This window comes from Apteryx rowi, unplaced genomic scaffold (genome assembly GCF_003343035.1).
Source record: "Apteryx rowi isolate R43461 unplaced genomic scaffold, aptRow1 scaffold_334, whole genome shotgun sequence".
Lineage (NCBI taxonomy): Eukaryota > Metazoa > Chordata > Aves > Apterygiformes > Apterygidae > Apteryx > Apteryx rowi.
In genome coordinates, this window is record NW_020449797.1 from 656999 (window position 1) to 677090 (window position 20092).

A 20092-nucleotide genomic window follows, 5' to 3' on the forward strand; every position below is an offset into this window, starting at 1 on the left:
AATTAACAAATTACCAAGACCAGACAATATTCTCCCAAGAATTCTGAAAGAACAGAAAGATTAAAAAAAAAAAGCTGAAGTACTAACTGTGGTATGCAAATTCTTGATTAAAACTGCCTTGATACCTGAAGATTGGAGGTGGCTAATGTGGTGCCACTTTTTTCAAAAGGATTGCAACAGTGACCTGGCTAATCACAGGCTGATAAGCCTGATATGTGTAGTGTGCAAATTAGCAGAAGCTGTAATAAAGTGGATGCAAATATGATGTACTAGGGAAGAGCTAACACATCTTTTGGAAAGTGCAGTCATGCCTTACAAACATACCGGAGTTCTTTGAAGGAGTTAACTAACATGGATAAGTGTTTGCTACAGTTTGTCTGGATTCTCTGAAAGCTTTAATAGCTTCAAAAAGGGCTCTTAAGGAGTCTAAGAGCCGTTGGACATGTGAGGAGATTGTCACATTTGTAAATAATTTGTTGAGATTTAGGAAACAGAAGGCTGTAAATGAACAGCTTTTTCAGTGGATAAGGGAGGTCACCACTCTCACAAGAGTCTCAGGTGTCTCCTCTACTGTTCAGATATTCATAGATGACTTTGAAAAGGGGCTGGAGCTGAGGTGATACAGTGTGTACRTGGTACCGAGATATTCAGGATACCGAGGGTGAGGCCTGGTTGGAGAAGGACCTTACAAGACTGAATGCCTGCTCAGTAACACAGCAGATGGAGTTCAGTGTTGGTAAATGTGAAGGGATGCACCTGGGGGGAAAAAAAAATCCCGCTGTAAAAAATGACGGGCTCTCACTTGACCATTACCATACAGTAATGAAATCTCAGAGTTATGACAGATAGTTCTGTTAAAATTTCAGCTCAGTAGCAGTCAAAAAAAGAAGGTAAATCAGTTCCCTTTAGGAAATGTATAGAGCACAAAAACAAGAGTATCACTATATCACTGAATAAACCTATGTTGATGAGCCTATGCAGTTCCAGTCCCCCATCTCAGAAGGACAGAGTAGAACTCAGGAACATTCCCAAAAGGATGAATGATCAAAGGTATGTTGCACAGAGTGTAGTTAAAAGTAGCTTTATGTGTATGATTGCACAGCACAATGCAACACAAGCATTACGAGCTAGCTCAGTCTCAGAAGCAGTATATATATGTTAGAAGAGCGCTCTACCTGGTTTACTAACTCCTGCTGCTCTTCTGGGCTGTGGAGTGTCTGCATGGCCCTGGTTCTGCTACATATGTGACCTAAATCTCATGAAAATCACTGGGGAGTGTGGTTGCTAAATCCAGCTCTGGACTCCAACTTTAAGTATCCCAAAATTGAGGTGCCAAAGGTTTATAACCACCATCTCCTGAATATTTAAGTTTTTCCCACTTTGTATAGAACATTATCTTGTTACCAGAAATAGATAGTAGATCTCCTGATTTATTACCAGTCTGCTAGCTACCCAAGGATCCCTCTCCATTAACACTAGCATATGTTTTACTTTAAATGTCCACAGTAAGACATACTTTCACAAATACATCTGCATCATCAACATTTGTGTCTATTTGTTTTTAATGGTTATATCTGCTGCTATCGGAGAACTGATATTCCGTTCACTCATAGCACCTTAGCTATGACAATCTGTACAATCTGCACGGATTGGCATGGTCATGCCAGTTTATGATGATAAGAAAGTGATTTTTTTATGGAACATTTGGAGAATTTCAAAGCAATCTTACTTCTTAATACAATAATTTGATTCCTTTTCAGGGAGACATTTTTGTCCTCTGGGAATGTTTCAGCCTACCAGAGTGTTACAGACAGGATATGCCGTGCGTTGCCTCCACTGAGTAACTCTGTGATTCAGAGTGCATTTGCTTCACAGCTAAGGCTCCCACAGCTTCTGGATCCTCAAAGCTGCAAGGTGGGTAAAACATACTCTCGGAGGCACTCTGCCTCTGTTTGCACTGCGCTCCTTGGAGAAGGAAGTGCACTGAGGTGCTCACTCTTTCCCTTCCATGGTGCAAAGAACCTAACAGCTAATAGCTAATTAAAAGAATTCCTATGATCACAGCTAATTAACTTGATTCATCATTTGGGGTCCTAGAAAAAGTTCTCTACATCAGTGAATCACATCGATGTCACCAAAATGCAATTATTCTCAATGATACGTGTTGGAATATTTTGCCTATCCTGACTCCAGTGTTGATGTTTCTACTAACTTTCAGTTTGGGGTAATTATCCTCCTGAGCTCTCTTGTCACCTGGCAGCAGTTTTGATTGCCCACCATGTGTGTCATGGATGTATGTAAGGTACTTAGGTACTGTTTTCTTAGCTGTAGTGTCACACAGAGCTACACGATGACAGATTAGATTGTGCTACATGCTAAAAAGGCACTCTGATGACACTGGCAAAAAAAAGCTGGTCAAATGTAAAGGGAAATAAAGATGAGCCTTGCTAGTGTATTAGCATGTTTCAAGGTAATAGACATTTCTTGATAATCATTCTAACTTAATGTTTCCTCATTTTCATTCCATCCTGCTAATTAGCCACTATTGGTTCACCTTTAATAATGACTTTGCCAAGCAGTGAGTTRTAGGAATACAATTTTTTGCTGTCCCTGCCTTGATCTAGGTGATAATGATACATAGTTCCCCTTTAGCATAACTGAAAAATAGGCTTTGTGCTTGCTTATGAAGTCTGGCCATCTTTGGTGAATAATATGTAGGTTATTTTGGGAACCTTATCCCCATCCCTCTGAGATACGACAGGGATACCCCAGCTAGGGAYCTGGGAGCTATTCTGTGGAGGCACAAGTAGCACAGACGCAGCACCTTGGTAGAAAATACTCTGGAGTGCATCTTAGTGCTTCTTCCCAAGGAGTAATAAYAGAGGAGTCTCTCTTTTCCAATATATGACCTGCTCTCAAAGTGAGGGCAGAGTGTGTCACAAATCAAGTAGCAGCTTGGCCTCTGAGTTACCTTTTCCTGATCAGGTTAGATGGGACTCTCATAACTGTCTGAATGCTGCTTTTATTTATGAACAGTTGTCTCTATTCTTTTAGACACTCATGCATTTTCCATGGAGGACATTCCTAATGGATGGAGGATTGTTTCCAGTCACTGTCAACAGCACAATTAATATAAACTACAACATGCAGGTACACTGAGACAGCAGCCTTGAGCTTAGATAGCCAAAGATATAAAGACAAGATGAATCTAAGATGTGGGAGGAAAACAAACAAACGCTCTCTTGTTTCCTGTCTCTGTTTCTTGAAGAACAGGAGTGAACAAAAAGCATCTCCTCCTTTTCTATCCAAAAGCCCGTTTTAACATTTGCTTTGTGTTTGATCTTTCTGTAAGGCAAGCAGAACATTTATATAGATAATGAAGCTGTACTTGTCGTTTTCCAAGTGTGGTAGAACTAGAGAATCAAATACTTCTTATGTATGGGCATACGTTTTTTTAGGACCACAGTGCTTCAAGCTTGGGATCCATTTGTTTATAACACACAAAAAACCTATGCTCACAATAGCTGAGATTTGCTGTTACTTGTTGTGCTCTGAGCAACACAGAACATCACAGGCTCTCCCATCGTCCCCAGCTGTGCCTGTGCGACCTGAGTGATGCAGACCGAAGAGTTGCTCACGGGGAGCTGGCTGCAATGCAGTTTCTGCTGGAGGATGTACTGCAGAACAGCTGTGGCTGTGCTGTGGAGGATCACGCTGACTGTCGAGCCTCATTAGCTAAGAACAAGCAGGTACCTCTGACAGCTCAGTTCATTTGGGATTGTACAGCTTCTATGCAGGACCCATTTTACTTTTTGCAATCAGATCTCTGTGAACATAAGAGACCTGGTCCTGAGGTATGCTGTAAACCTACTCCTGGCTATCTGATAAGAAGCAAAGAAAACAATGTTGTTTCCTATAAGCTCTGAGTGCTCTTGAGAGAAGCCCTTGTGATAGATGCCCTGTAAGGGCCTGCTGGTATTGTCAGACCTCTGGAGAAAATGAAGACTGTCCTGACTTCTCCCCAMCCTTTGCAGAAGTTTAGGAGGCAAGAACTCCAGCTTTTTCTTTAGCAAAAGCCACTCAGTGCAGAGGGGAAAGCAACAGCCTGGCCACCATCTAAGAACAAATCTAGTCAAGAAGAGGCAAGGTAACTCCAGGCTGTACTTCCCAGAATATTTGCACTGTGGGTATGTGTGTGAGCAATGGTTGCTGGGGACACCTAGAACCTGCCAGAGTCTACACAAAGATCTGGTTCAAGGACCAGGTAGAGATTCAAACAGTTTGGGATGGCAAGCAGATACAGGGATAAATTTGCAAGGTCAAGTGGTYGGAGAGGACACATTTAGTTACCTTAAAGTTTATTTTCTTTAAGATCTGAGCTGAAAGTTTGATTCCTATAATGGTACTTTTAGTCAGTGACCAAGCAGAGAGTGTTGCTGTTGAAGCTATTCACTTGAGGAAAGCAGCGATAAAATGAAGAATTTAGCTGTGTAATTTTGTTCCCATCTTCTCTRCAGTATGTGAGTACTCATTGCAATCAGAAAGTACCCTGGGTTTTTCCTGTACTGAAGGACACTGGTGTAAAAGGGCCAACTGCAAGTTCTTATTGTGCAATAGCCTGTTGCATGTCTCATACCATTGTATAATTCTTGAGATGCTATTAAGCAAAAAAAAAGCATGTGAGAAGCTTGTCATAGCTTTTTGAAGTAAAGCATTTTCCTGTGAATTTCAGGAGAATTTGGCAGAAATGAGGAACTCAAGTTCTAACTGGTTGCAGAGCAGGAAAAAGACCTGCAAAGTTTTGCTGAGGCATCATGATCCAGTCACATCATGTAACTTGCTGAGATCTTTTCTAATACTATGGAAGCAAATGGAAATATTAAAGGCAGAATGGGGTCGACTCAAATTGAGGACTGAGGATATCAATACAGTTCCTCTCTACAAAGAGTTTTGTGAGCAATATGGGTGAGTTACCTTTGGATGCAAGAGTATTCCAGAGTGACTGAAAAGATGAAAAATGAGAAGAATCTCTGCCTTCTCCACACCATTTTCTTCCTGTCACTCTCTTTTACTTGCTTTTTTTTTTATTTCTACCTTTCTTTAGTTTTGCTTATAATTTTCCTGGTACTTTCACTTTTCTCAAAAGGCTTGTGAGCTACTTTTTGTTTCTTTGTTTCAATATTGTTTTTTTTCCCCTCTTTTAATGTCTATTCAAATTGTTTGCTAATGGTGTTTTCCAAGTGCATTCCTTTCAGTCATGAGACCTGCCTTAGTATTTCAGGCCTCCTAAACAATATTAAATAAAGTACTTTAATAAATGGAAAATTTGGAAGCCTGTTATGTGAATTTTAATTATAGCAGAATTCTTCCTAACCCTCCTACTTGGCTCGCCTTTGAGCAATCGAGAATAGACAATTGGAAATTTCCATCAGAGAGGCCCTTCTGGAAGCAGAAAAATGGAACATCATTTTTAAAAAAGCCCTGTCCCCGGAAAACACAAAAAAGGAAGTGGAAGAGCAAGATGGCGCAGGAAGGATGAAACCTGTGCATGACAGAGCTGGAAAACAGAATTCTTGTGCAGGGGAGCAGGGACGCAGGAATGCGTACGGGCCTGTCCCTACAAGGCCAAGACATTTTAGACTGAAAAGCCTGAATCCACTGCAGGAAGTTTTTATGTAATGAACCGATATCAGAATTTTTCCATTCTAGTCTCCATATAGCCATATCTGAGTATCACCTCCCAGGCATTACCAGCAGATAGGAGGGGGCACAGTCCAATACCAGGGTCCCATAGCTCGCAGGAGGGCTGCAAGGCTGGGGTATGAGTTCAGCACGTGCAGCCAACAGTGACTTGAGTTTCCACCACGTGCTGGGCAGYGGAGGGCATCTCCCAGCCACTCTGCACCTGCAGCTCTTGCTCCTGGCAGCTGCCAGAGGTCTGGCTCAGTGGTTATTACGTCCTGGAAGACAGACAAGGTCTCCCTCCCCAGCAGCTTTCCTTACACTGGCATTTAAGCAGGAGGAGTTTCCTAGCTGCACGTGCAAGAGCTCTTTGGTAGCAGGTGATCTGCTGTGGTGGGACTGTGGCACCTGTGTGTACTGTACTCACAAATCCACCATGTCCCCCTCCACCCCACCCCATCCATCCCCTTTCCCAGGTGAAAGCTTCCTCCTTCCCTCCTAGCACTGCGCTAGCCTTCAAGTTGTGCCACCCAGGGTTTAAAAGGCAGCATGATTAAAGCAACAAAATGTAATGAGGTAGGCATGCCTTGCTAATGGCTCYTCTGCTTCTGTGAGCAAAGGGTGCGTCTGCCTGGGCACTTAGCAAACCTCTGATCAGACATGAAGGGGAGCAAGGGGAGGAGGTGGAGAAAGTCTCTCGGTCTATTTGATCGATGGTGATAAACAAGTTCTCCCTGGTGGCCAGATTTCCCTGCTTTATCTGGTTCCTTCCCCTCAGTTTTATTTTTATGTTATTATAAGCTTGAAAGAGAGATTACTGAACTATGTAATATCACAGGATCAGTAAAAAAGAGGCTGCTCTGCCCCACCTGTAGGTCGAATGCAGAGAGTTGGGTCTTAACGGACTTTCTTCATGGGTTAGGAACAGGGGCAGGGCAAGTAGAAGGAAAGTTAAGGTCCCAGGTCAGTAAATGCAAACAGAACAATTTTGAGAGAGAATGTGTGAACTATCCCTGTCTTGGTGATTCTAGCACTGTTGTCCTGTACCCTGCCGTGAAGGCCTTGGCCAGACAAGCGGGCACAGAGGAACTGTTGGGAGAGCCTGTTACAAGCACTCAGCATACGCTCCCCCCCCCACCCCGAGGAGCGTCAGAAATTGAAATGAAGGTGTTCCGGGTAAAGGGAGATTATTTACGGGGCGTTGCGGAGCACCATCCAACGTCATGTTGYTCTGCAAACTCTGACAAGCACAGCGCAGCCTGGTGGGGCCTGTGGGGGCCGTCATGGGGGGGAGCGCGGCCGGTGGGGATGACCTGCGAGACACTCTAATGGCACCTCTGCTATACGGAGCAAGATGCGTGTCCCGGGGCAGCCCAAAGCAACAAGACACTCTGTCCCTACCTAAGGTTTTTGTGGCACAGAGCTACATACACTGACACCCTGCAAGGATATGAACCTTGATACTCTAATACTACTATATTTTAGAAAACAGTGGGAGGAGGAGAATTGCTTTGGCTTAGTCTAGTAGGTTTTGATAGCTGGCAAGTTGCTTTGTAAGTGGTTTAGAGATTTTAGTATGAACTAAGTCTTGAATGTAATTCTAGCTACGAAAGCTTCTGGAAAGCCTAGAAATCCACATGATCCATGATGTGCAGAAGAAAATTAACCAGGAGATGACTCTAGTGACATCTGAAAGAGCAGGCAAGGGAGCAGCCTCCCCACTGGTAAGGAGAAGTAAAATACTAAAAGTGTTTTTACAGCTCCCCCCACCTCAGCCCTTCCTGGAAGATGTGGGAATGCCAGGCTGGGAGTGGGAGAAGCAGCCCTGATGCATACAGAAGGCAAAGCGCTGTCCTGCCCACGAGCAGGAGAGCGGGTTTCCTCTCAGCTCCCTGGCTTCCCCACAGATCTGCCTGGGAGCCAGGGACCAGCTCGGCCACAGGGAAAGTATCACTGATGAAAAATGGCTTGCCCTCAGGAAACTCTTCTGTTTTTTAAAGCCCATGGTGTGAAAATCCAGTAATGTATTTAGCAGCAGGCAATGAAGAACTGTGTGCTGATACATACAATATATCCATATACCACACACCCATCTGCGTGGACATGTTTATCCTGTCCATTCAACAGATTCAGATCCCCTAGATCTAAGATTTCGCTTTCTTTTTATGTAGTGTATATTAGCCATAAAAGACAGTTTTGCAAACAAGGCTGAGCACTAATTGTTCTGGAGTTTGCAGGCAGCCTGAAATAAACTGGCAATTAAAAGTCAGATTTTTTAGTATGTTATGTGTTTACTTTGTACAATTACTGTATGAAATTGGGCAAATTGGGTGTTCACAAATAGTAAAACAAAGAAAAAGTGGAAATAAAAGGGAAGAAACATGTGCCCAACTGCCAGTAGTTAAGGTTGCATGCAGCCATAATTACTGTACGGAAATGTTCAATTTCGCACAAAAGCCATGTTCTTTTCTCAATATTTACACACAGCTCCTATACACAATTGGGGGCCAGGTCCTTATTGATGGAACTGGTCCGTAATGAAATTGTGTTTGGCTTTGATGCCAGAACAAATTTGATATTGCTGCTCAACACAGTTTTTGTAATGTTTGCAATGATATTTACTTTTTGTTGTAAATATTTTAGAAACTCTTAGAAACCCTAAGCCATAAAGTTTACCCAGTGTCAAACCCCAGGGATTACTGAGGAATCAATATATTTTGAATCTGATACCCACTGATATGTGGTTTATTCTGTTTTTTTTTTCTCCCTCTGTTCCTGCAGAGCTTTGGAAACATGGAATAATGCAAGAAAATTTCTCAGTTGTATGACCACAGATAGTTGAAACATTTGTTCAGAAGCTAATGGAAAACTACCAAGAATCAGATGCAGAGGTACATAGTCTATATTTCTACCTAAGCAACAGTTAAATCATGTTTACAGCTTTATTTATTAAAGCTCTTGTCAATCAATGACCTGAAGGAGTAAAACACTTCTTAAGCTTATAAGCTTATAGTCAAATTATGTTGTTAAGTGTTTTGTAATAGCAGTATTGGCAGTGAGCTTATGTATCGTCCTGCTGCCTTGTGCCAAGTTCATTTCAGATCTCAGGACTGTAGCAATGCGGAGATGAGTTAGGGTTGGGGGTTTATATGCAGTGCAGGATTGCAGGGCTTCATGCATGGATTCAGTAGCGGGAACTCTTCTTCCTGAGTCAGTGCTGAATCAGGGGTCCAGCACACTGTTAGGAAGCAGTTCTTATTTTTTTCAGTGAAATTTAAAGAAAATGTTTTGACCGCTTTTGGTTAAAAATCGTGACATACAGTTCTTGAGAGGGGATGTTGGTCCCAACATCTTAGGCAGTTTCTGAGCTGATGATTTGAATTGTCTACTGTAAATTCTCTCTAAGCTTCAGATGGAAAAAAATATATTGTATAGTTGCAGTCAGAAGCAGTCAAAAAACTGAAGAATCTGTTTTCCATTAGCTTATTTAACTGAAATAAGAATATTTTTACAGCAACACAATTATTCCAGTGAAATTGTAGATTGGGCAAAAAACATTTGCATTGAATAATTTAAATTTTTGCTTCATTTTGGTACTGCAGAAGCATTGAATTTACAGTAAGGTGACCATGTTTTGTTTTGACTTTATCATTTTGACATAGACTGTATATAGCAACTCTTGGGACTCAGGCTACCTGTAAGTTGTCTTATTTTGTTTTCCTAGGTTACTTTTAAAAAAAGCCACCTCCAGCAGTGTCTCACTGTACTGGGCCGTGACATCATGGCCAGAGAGTGCAGCAACTTTGAGACCTACTTCATGTTCTATGAAAATATTCTCCAGCAGCAACATCGTCTCCTTTACCAAAAAGAACAAGTATTCTCAGAGCATTGATTTGAATCTTTGGGATCAGGGGAAGGTGGTTTTTCTGGGTGGGAGGCAGTTGCTAACTAAAAGGAGAGTCTAGCTGTCAGGCTGGGAAGCAGCTGAAGCAGAGTTGGGCTATGCAAGTGTCGTCACTGTACGCCTTTGTGCTTTGCTTCAGGAGCTGCACGTGGTAGAGGAAGGTGGCAACCTAAGTGATATGGCTCTGACGCAGGTTGGTGGTGATGGTCTATCAGTTGGTGGTATTTGGTGGACTCATTTGGGGCAGAGTCCCACTGTGCAATCGCATGGTGATGGTCTTTGAGGAGGAACACAGTGGGCTTTGGGGCTGCTCCTTCTGTGCTTGTTGATGCTGGAAGCCACGCCAGAAGGAACTGTGAAACAAGGATAACCTGAAGGCAAAGGTAGCGGCCTGCTGTGCCCTGGTTTGTGTTCAAAATGGATGATTCGGTGGCAGCCTTTTAATTTAAGTGTGATGGGATTCTACTGATGGGTCTCTTTCCCTGCGCGAGGCATTTCCCCAGAGCAAGTCTGTCTTGTGCATTGAGTGAGATAGAAAACACAACTGAGTCAGGCACTTAGGCTGCACTGAAGTGCATGTACCAGGCAGGCTACATCGTGGCTGCCTCAACAACTTCTCTTAAGTGCTGAGTACTCAACTTTGCAACTTCAACTGTATTCTTTAGGAGAGCTGGCATGTGTGGGGAGAATTTTCTAAATAAGCAAACCAAGCCAAAAAATCAGAAATGCCATCTCATGGTATCATGTAATGTCCATGTAAGCTATTAGCTGAGTTGGAGGTTGGCTTCATCAACACATACTGCCCTGCTAGAGGCAGGATCCAATATCCATGTCAGCTTGTCATCTTCTGTGGAAACCTACGCTATGGAGAGGACTGCTTGGTTTCAGGGATGTTTGGACAGCAGTGTTGGAATACTAGTATTTTGGATTTCATTCCTGGGTTCCTTTTCTAATCTGTCCTAATTGCTGGCTCCAGTATTTGGGTTTTTCTTCCCTGGGCTTCTTATCACCCCACTTTCTCATGCTCTTTTCAGATTTTTGCTCCCATCTCCTCTTCTGTACAGTGTTTTGTCAGCAACCTGTCTTCTTTCCTGATGTCACTGTCCTACCTGCATGTTTGGGGAGGCTGGCATGAGAGAGGAAATGAGAAACATAAGTCAGTGGGGCTTTCCAGGAGTCTGTGGGCAGTGACGTCTTTCCTCCCTTCCCCTTTGCTAGCCAGTTGCCACCAAATCCTTGTCTCATCTGCCATTTCCCTCAAGTACAAGATAGTTTGTCCCTTTTGACTGGCCACCTGGACAGCTGCCTACTGTCTCTGGGCTCTGCTTCGATCCCAGAAGAGGCTTCCACCTCCCAGTTGCACTTCTTTCTCTCTAGTCCAAAGCAATTAGCAGAGGCTATTGCAAGTCTGAAGAGACCGAGCTCAGTTGCTTGTGAAGGTGCTAGAAGCCGTGAGAGAGGCTCAGGCACGCTGGTCATAGCAGACCGGCAGATAATTTAAAACCTAAAAAATCTCTAGGGAGCATATGTGAACTGTGTACCCCCCACTCCTCCCAAGTCTTAGCATTTTGCCAACTTTTTGCTGATTTCACAAAAAAGACATCCAAAACAGAAGAATACTACTGCTGCTCTAAATAAAGATCACCATATTTTTTCAACAGGGCTAAAATATATGTATTTTCCCCAAGCTTCATTTTCGGAAGTCTCTCGGGAATGTTTGCTCTAAGACAAAAATTGATATGAAAAATCTCAACTCAACAAACAAAACCCCAGTGAAGTTATAAGCATTTGTGACTTAGATCTGACGTGTGGAGGTGTCAGGTAACCTATAAAGCAGGCTGTGCTGTTGGCTGTGCCTGTAATGTGCATTTGTGCCTATTTGTTATGTTAATAATGTAATTAGTTCAGAATGATTTTTTGCTTTCGCCCATTGTGCTCATCTTTGCAAATGCTGTTCAGTGGTATGAAAATAACCAAACATTTATACTTAGCAGTGACCTAGCTATATGAAATTTAAACTCTATCATTTAAATCTATTTAAGTTCTATCATGTACCTTCCTATTTGTACTAACCTGAATGATCTTTCTGGGAGTATGCTAGTGCTGTGTTGACAGGTACCAACAAATGGAACACATAATTGTTTTTATCATTTATTAAATGGTCTAGATGTACAGGCTTATCAACAGACAGCATATTTGCTCCAATAAATGGAAATCACAGCTTACTGAACACAACCTAGTCACAGTTCTTCTGATGCTCCCTCCAGGAGGCAAGGGAGGATACGCTGCAGGAGGCAAGGCTCACCCACATAGCACATGCACAGGATCCTCTCCTAAAGTCGGACTCCCTAATCCTTCTGCACCTCTGTCCTCTGCACACATTTCCTTCTGTCAGCTCTCATACCCATTAGTGAGGAGATCTTTCTTTCCTGATAACCAGAAATAGACATTTTAGGGTTTTGAATGAAACCCATGCATTTGGCTTCTTCAAATATTGATCTAGAACTGCCACAATCCTTCATACTGTTTCCAGGAAAAAAGAAGAAATGTTTCTAAAACCAACAGAGATGTACATAATAGATTATTCTGTGGCATAAGAGGATTATTTTCATCTAGCTGCTCAGTTAGGAAGTTATTCAAGCTTTTACACTTAATTCAGTATCACATAACATATTCAGAGCTCTGGATTGTTTGCTCCTAGGCTATGGCATCTGTTCATCTGTAGCTTTGCTCATTCACTTTCTCTGCTGTGATAGATTGCTGGGCTGAGTCATGGAATGATTATGGAAATCACTGCTCTCTGAGCCCAGCTCGCCAACTTAGAAGAAGAAAATCTTGGTCTCAAAGAGAAGATAAGAAAAGAAATATGGGATGAATATGAATCATTAGTGCGGAGCCTATTTGTAACTTGTATCCATCTAAAAGTAGGTACAAAATAAGAGGGGGTACTGATAAGTCTTTTTTGTGCTGCTGTATAACTCAGCCAACACATGTAACACACAAAGGAAAAAATTACTGCAGTGTGCCAGGTGGATGAACGGGTGAATCATTTATCTCCTGCTGTGTACTTTAGAAGCACACAGAAAGAGTGATGGGTGCTCTGTTTAGTTACAGTGGTGGGAACTTTTTGATTATAATGCTTCAGTTTGTAGTATCCTACATTATTTTTTTTAGAGACTTCAGCTCCACTGGGTAATAGTATTGCCTTTGTTTTCAAGTAGTCCACTAATTTCTTTGGGGCAACATATGCCATTACTTACAAAAACAAGGATGTCCCAATCTAGAGGATAAAAACTGACCTGATTGTTACCATATGCAATACAGAGCAACTGCCTGGATCAGATCCCTAGGGTCTAGAAGGCCAAGGTCTGTGGTCAGGGCAAGAGTGACTTGAGCAGTACTTAGGGTGAGCCTGCTTCTCACTAGAAAGCCCGTTCTTTCACCATGATGCTGCTACTTCCATTAAATACATACATCCCAAGATTGCCAACAGGTTGTCTACAAATGGTACAATTGAAATTCCACTTCTTGTGGTGTTTAGATGCAAAAAGAATATTTATCTGTCTTCCTGATACTTTGATTCTAGGGAAAGAAGTATCAAGCAATATCATGTGGTTGTAGCTGAGAGACTTATAAATCTTCTGAATGTCGCTTTCCCATATGTGCATTTGTCATCTCTTATGGGTTCTGTTTGTAATTGCAGGGAAGGTTGGATGATTATTGCCTTAGCATTGACCAACGGGTGTTTGAAATCATCAGTGAAGTGAGAAGAGAAGGAGTTGACAATATAATTGATCTGAAGAAAAAGTTTGGTTCCACTAAAAATAATGACAACTTGAAAGAACATTTGTCTAAAGTAAGGAAATATGTATCTCTGTTAGTAAGTTAGCACAAGGCTGATATCCTGGCCTGCTTTCTGCACAGGTGAATATCAAAGATATTGAATTTGAATCTGAAGAACTGTAAATGTGAGCTCACACTCAATCAAACCATGTTGTTGTTGCCCCTTTATGGGGTATGGGGAAGAGAATTTGATGTTTCAGTGACCCAGAGAAGTCCACTGATGGGAGTTTTATTTCCTTATCATGCAAACTGGTCACATAAATGAGTACAGGGTCCATTTTTCAAATTGGAAATACTTAGAATCAACAATATATTCAACTTCATATTTTGAAAAAATGCCCCCAGAACTGATGTTCTGGGAGTTTTAAACTAAAACCTAGAAAGTCATTTCCAGACTACAGCTTTCAAATCAATCCCTTTTATAGTCAAAGATATCCCTGCTCAGGAAAGTTCAATTTGTACTAAAATTATGGTAGCATAGTCAATGAGTGAATACAGATGAGATCAAATGCGTAACGGCTAAATACCTCTGTCTAAAGCAAATATGCCTGCAGATCTTTCAAGCAGAGAAGCTTGTGAAGGGGGATATAACTGTAGTGATAACCTAGTGCTTTCAACTAGGTTCAGTGGGTGATAGGGAGGCCCAGGAGTAAATGAGGAAGGAAGAAAAATGGAAGAGGTCTATGTGTGAGAAGGCTGCAGGGAGACTTGCACATTCCCGCTCAGGAAGGACAGTGTGCAGAGGCAACAAACAAGGAGAGTGAGGAGTCCCTGCATGGCGATGTGAGCAGTCATGGAAACTTGGTGGGCTGGTGCACGCAGCTGGAGCATGGCCATGGGTGGCTACAGGCTGTTTAAGAAGGGTAGGCAGGGAAGAGAAGGAGCAGGAACTGCACTCTGTGTGCATCTGGAGATATACTACTGAAAGACTATGGGTCAAGGCCAGGGGAGAGAGGAACATTGGTGATGACATGACTGTGGTGGGGATCTCTTACAGACTGACTGGTCAAGGGGATTAATTGGATGGGGCTTTCTACAGATAGCCAAGACAAGTGTCCTGATTTCACACCTTGGCCTTCATGGGGTTTTCATTCATCTGGAAATCTAATGGTGTGTGTGGTCACATAAGTCATCTTAGTCTGCTGTGATTATGAGATAATTGAATTCAGGATCTGGTGAAAGGCTGCAAAATTACACTAGAGTGCTAGGACGTGGGACTTGAGAACAGCTGACATTCAGGAACTGCTAGGCAGAATCCCTGGGAAGCTGCCAAGAAGGAAAACAGTGCCCAGGAAAGCTGGGTGATTTTTAAAGAAAACTTCAGAAATTTCAAAAACAGCTGCCCTGTTATGCAAGAAAACCAGGAAATTCAGCAGAAGCTTGACCTTGCTTGACTAAGCAGGGAGCTTCTTGAAGGACTAAAATGCAAGAAGAAAGTGTGCAAGTAGTGGAAACATGGACGGACGGCAAAGGCAGAGTATCAAGACATTTCTGAGGCCCATAGTGGTGAAATTAGGAAGGCTAAAGCCCAGTTGCAGGTAAAACTGATGAGGCACTTGACAGATAAGAAGGAGGGTTGACACTGAATTGTAGAGCTTCAGTTCAGAGGCACCTTGAGAAACTTGAGGACTGGATTACAAAAGCCATGTGAAATTCATGAAGCAGGAATACAAAAGAGGTGGAGTAGCCCCACGCATCGGCACAGGCTGGGAGCCAACTGCCTAAGTGGCAGCCCTGCTGAGACAGACCTGGGGGTTACAGTGGACACCAAGCTGAAGACAAGCCAAGAGTGGATAAATATGGCAAACTATGTACAGGGCTACTGCATACAGGTTGCACGGGGAGCTTGTGGGAACTCCACCTCTGGAGATGTTCAGAACCTGGCTAGATGAGGCCATGCTTCACCTGGTTGAGTGTTGTCGACAGTCCTGCTTGGGGCAGGAGGTTTGACCAGATGACCTCCAGAGGTCCTCTGTAACCATCATTTCTGTGATTTTTGCATAATGGAACTGCTGTCCTCTGCCATAAGGACAGTTTTCAGGAGCCAGCCTGCTATTTTGAACAAAGAGGGGAAAACTCCTCCCACCACTGTAGTACTTGTCATGAATCCACTAATTTTGTTCTTATTAAGGACATTGTAATTAGGGTGAAACAGGCTACTGAATATGATGTGAACCAGATTCCCCATTTGGCTATATGAGAATGTTTATCACCATTAGCAATATTTCATTTCTGTTGCGTTTACCTGCTTGGTATCTTGGATTTGATTTCTTTAATTTTTTTACCCAGTTCCTGGGCAATGTTCACATTTCCTGTTTCCCTGGAGACATTGTAATGGAAATTTGTTGCCAAAGGCTGAACCATTTCAAGCTGCGAAGCTTGAAGATTTGAAAATTAAAATGAAATACAAACAGTTCCATGCTTTTACAATAGTATTTATTTCAAAGCCACATGTTCCTCCCCAGGGAAAGTAATCTTTGTGGGTCTTCTCTTCCTGACATCTTCTTTAGCAGGAACAGCTGCAGTTCTTGCGGGATGAGAATATCAGGTTAGGCAAGCTGGTGTGTAAGCTGAAGGCGCTGAACTGTTGGAAACAAACCGCTCAGAAGGCACAACTCTCTGCAAAGCTTAGAGATGCTGAGAAGGTGGTATTTCCCTACCATTTTGTTTGCTATTAGTGTCTTATTTCCTGCAAAACTGATGGTCAGACTGGGCGGACTCACTATTATGCAGTAAGTCTATAGGCTTTCATCATAACTGCAGTTGTGAGGTATGGAGTCTAAACTTTTTTTTTCCCCTCTAAATTATGGGTAAAAAGGTGGTCTTCATATGTAAAGATAGTGAGACAAATCACTGATGCCTGCCTGAAATAAGAGTCTGGGAAGTATGAGTAGCCTATAGTATTCCTAATTCAGATGTTAACTCAGAAGACTAACGATAACTATTTATCAAATTAACTGTTTCACAACTGACCAAAACATATGAAAAAGAAAGACAGCCATGAAGGGAAAATGAAATCAGCTGCTTGCTTGGGCGGAGGCTGAGGTTTTTTGAAATTGGTATCTGCTTAAAGAAAGCAGAACACAGCATGAGATTTATAAATTTAATTACAGAAATGCAAGATGAAGCACAAAGATGACTAAATGAAACTAAAGTGAGATGCATGGAAAGAAAAGTGCCTTGCTGCTTTAAATGAGGTTGATTAGAATGGAACAAACAGGTTATGGATTGTTATATGGGTTAATCAGCTACACATGTCAAGCCAGGTGAAGGCTGAATGGATCATATTTGTTAATTTAAAATGAGTAAAAGCAGAGTGGTTTTTGTGGGCTTATTAATTTTAAACACAAATAAAACTGGATGTGCATACACTTAGTTAAGTTATATCAGGGAGATGCTAAATCATTCAAATGTTTTATTAATTCATATTAAGCACAGATCAGTCAAAGATGGATTGAGTTATTGCAAATTTGTGGATTTAAATAAGAAATAATAGCTATCTTTATAGGATTAAAAGAAAAGTCTGAAACAGAGAAAATAACTGTGAAAATTTGGCTTTTTTAAAATGATAAATTAGCTCATCTTGCTGAGACATAACTGCCTTGTGGCTGACTTTGAACTGATCTAAGAATTTGTATTTCACTGTCCTCCATGCCCAGTGCAGAGGGAGCTGTTGTGCCTGGCACAGTAACATGTATATACACACACATTTACATTTGTGTTTAAACCAAACAATAAGACCCTGCCCTGAATGAAAACAAGCTACATCACACTTGTTTTTCCTTGAGAGGCGATGAAAGAATAAGCAGATTAGTATCTACTAATCTTTCTAATGAATAAGAGAGATCAAGTTTTGCATTGCTCTGAACTTGCTTACACACAAGAACTTGAACTGTTGAAATGTGCGAGTGTAATTAAACAGGTGCAATTGTACCCATAGAAAAGATTATTGTTATTTTAGTTAAAAGGGAATATTGACACCTCCAGCTGGAGTACTTATGCCTGTAAATCTGGCCTAAGAAAAAATGAAAAAAAAAAAAAGTAACATTTCCCTCTCTAATGAATGCCTCTTGTCCATCCTGTTCCCCACTTTGCCTTCCAAAAATCTGTCAGGCCTTTATTAGAAAAAAAATCAGAGCATTTCAACCCCAATTTACTAAAAATCCCTTAGAGATCACTTTTCAAGTAATCTAGTACTATATAAAAGAGAGAAAATCACTGCCCTCATAGTAGTTTCTGTTATGCTCTCCGTGTTTACAGGAAGCCCTTCAAAGCAAAAAAGAGCGGCTGGATGTGAAGGTGATGGCAGAACAAGAGGCGGCTTTGTTTGAGGGTCAGCTGGCAGCTGTGAGGAAAGCGCTGGCAGAATCTCAAGCAGACAACGGCAAGCTCAAGAAACAGCTAGAAAAACAGGTATTGAAATGCACTTGGTCCTCATTCATCAACATAGCATTCTCCTCTCTGTCTCACCTGCTTCAGTGAGCATTTTGCCCACTGTTACTCTAGAAGAGAAATGCTTTCACAACCAGTTGAATATTACAGTTACTGAAACTGGATATGTATTTTTATGGCATTGAAACAATGCATTCATTTGAGCCTTTTTGCCTTTGCAAGTAGAAAGAGCCAGGGAGAATCTTGGATAAAGTTTGAATCATGTACCAAAATCACAGCTACAGACACTATATTTATATATGCAATCAACAGTGCTGGATAGATGTTTTAGTACCGGAAAAAAAGACAATATTTTACTCCACACACACACAATTTTTAAGTTAGAAATCTTGAGGTTATGAGTGTTCCACTCCACCATTAAATTTCAAGGAAATTTTCAGGGGTGTTGTCATTAAATCCAAACCAAATTTGTTTCATAATTTTTACCATCTGAATACCTTCATGGATATATCACTGCCGTAACAAGCTCCCTTTCACTTCAACATATGGCTGCACACACTGACATGGCCCATTCCTCCAGGTCAAACTGAAAAGCATGCCCTTCATTTGCAAGATAATTAATGCCAGTCAACTTGGCTGTACAGAAAATAAGTCTTGTCAAACCAACCTCATTTTATTCTGTTGATAAGGTTACAAGTTAAGCTGATAAGTGTAGTGCTGTAGGTGTAATACACATTTGGAATGACCTTGTAAAGCTTGGGTTAGCACCACATAACCTTTTTGTTTTTAAATTTAGTTATGCAATATCAACAAAAATGGTTTAAGAGCTAGTTTTTGACATATAAAAATGTATTATTTTCATGAAATGAAGATGTTTCTGATGGAATTCTACAGGGGTTGATAGGAGACCTGTTGATATTCACCATTTTTGCCAGTGATTTGGAAATAAACATAAAATTATAGATTATAAAATTTGCCCATGACAGATTTGGGGAGGAACGGCAGTGAATTTGGTGAGTAACATTTAGTAAATGACAGTGTGGGCAAAGCAGATGTGCAGAAACATACAGATGGCTTGGTAATGTGGGTCTCCTTCGAAGAAGTGTATGCACAAGCACACGAAGAACAAGAGGAAAGCTCGTCAAATACTTCTATGGAGTTGGGGGGCTGCGTCCCTGGAAATCGATGGAGCCGTAAAGGACGGGGATCAAAACAGACGAATGACCGACCATGCGGTAGTGGAAAGGGCAGATGTTGCAGCCTTCCAGTTTATAAAAGGGAGAATGGTACAGATACATTAAGAGTGGGTTTGTATCTTTACATGTAACACACTGAAATACTGCCTTTGGTTCCAGGGTGTACTACTTTAAAAAGATGAAGAAAAACTTGAGAGGGTGCAGAAAAGAATTACAAAAAATGGTGTGAGGGCTACAGAAAATGCTTTCTAGCAAGGGACACTTAAAAGGCTCAATCTATTTAACCTACCTAAAAGAAGAGTGACTTGATTACAGCCTACAAATATTTTTGTAGAGAGGTGAATAGCAGGTACTAAAGGATTCTTAGGCAAAGGCATAACAAGAGACAGTGCCTAGAAGTTGAGGCCAAAGTGAAAATGCTAAATTAGAAACAATGTTTTCAATACATGATTAACCATGGAAATGACAGTATGGCTGACTGTGAATATCTTCAGGTCAAGACTGGATACACTTTAGCCAAACCAGCTTGCTCATTCCAGTAATTGAGATTAATGTTGTAGCATGTGATATTAAAAAATCAAATGTGATACTCAGTTGCTCCATTCTGACCTTTTTAGTCTATGAAATTCCAGTCTTAGTAAGGCTCAGCTAGTTCCCAAAGATGAATATTTGGGCTCTGACGGCTTTTAACTCTGACTTTGTGTTCAAATTTTTTACTGGAATGGAGTTGCCTTTGATAAATTGGTTTTCTTCACTGACAAGCTGTCAATTACTTCCAAAAGACTCACTGCCTCTACCATTTTTCGAGAACTCCTTTCCCCCCCCCAGTTTCTGACATGAGCTTCTTGATCCTTCTCTTCTTCCTAATTTCTTCCTCTGTGATAGATTGGCAGATGGTGTTTCCAAATAGCAGACTCCGTTCCACAACCCTTGACAGTAGAGGGGGCACTTGACCTGGCATGCGGGGTTTGTACTACCACAGGGTACAAAAATGCGATACAGATTCTGAAATGTTGCCATGCTTACTGGCCTTCTCAGCGCTCAGGGTATAAACAGCAACGTCTGAAAACAATGT

The 20092-nt window shown here is 41.6% G+C and overlaps 1 protein-coding gene across 1 annotated transcript in view; it reads left to right on the top strand.

The window, feature by feature from the left end:
* LOC112969119 (coiled-coil domain-containing protein 162-like) overlaps positions 1–20092 on the top strand; it is a 46382-nt gene that overhangs the window by 16141 nt on the left and 10149 nt on the right. Inside the window, 11 exon segments of the mRNA XM_026072041.1 lie at positions 1761–1914; positions 3525–3854; positions 4733–4965; positions 6714–6858; positions 7287–7371; positions 7374–7406; positions 8464–8573; positions 9407–9556; positions 9726–9779; positions 13290–13442; positions 17663–17842. Coding sequence (XP_025927826.1) covers positions 1761–1914; positions 3525–3854; positions 4733–4965; positions 6714–6858; positions 7287–7371; positions 7374–7406; positions 8464–8573; positions 9407–9556; positions 9726–9779; positions 13290–13442; positions 17663–17842 — 1627 coding nt within the window.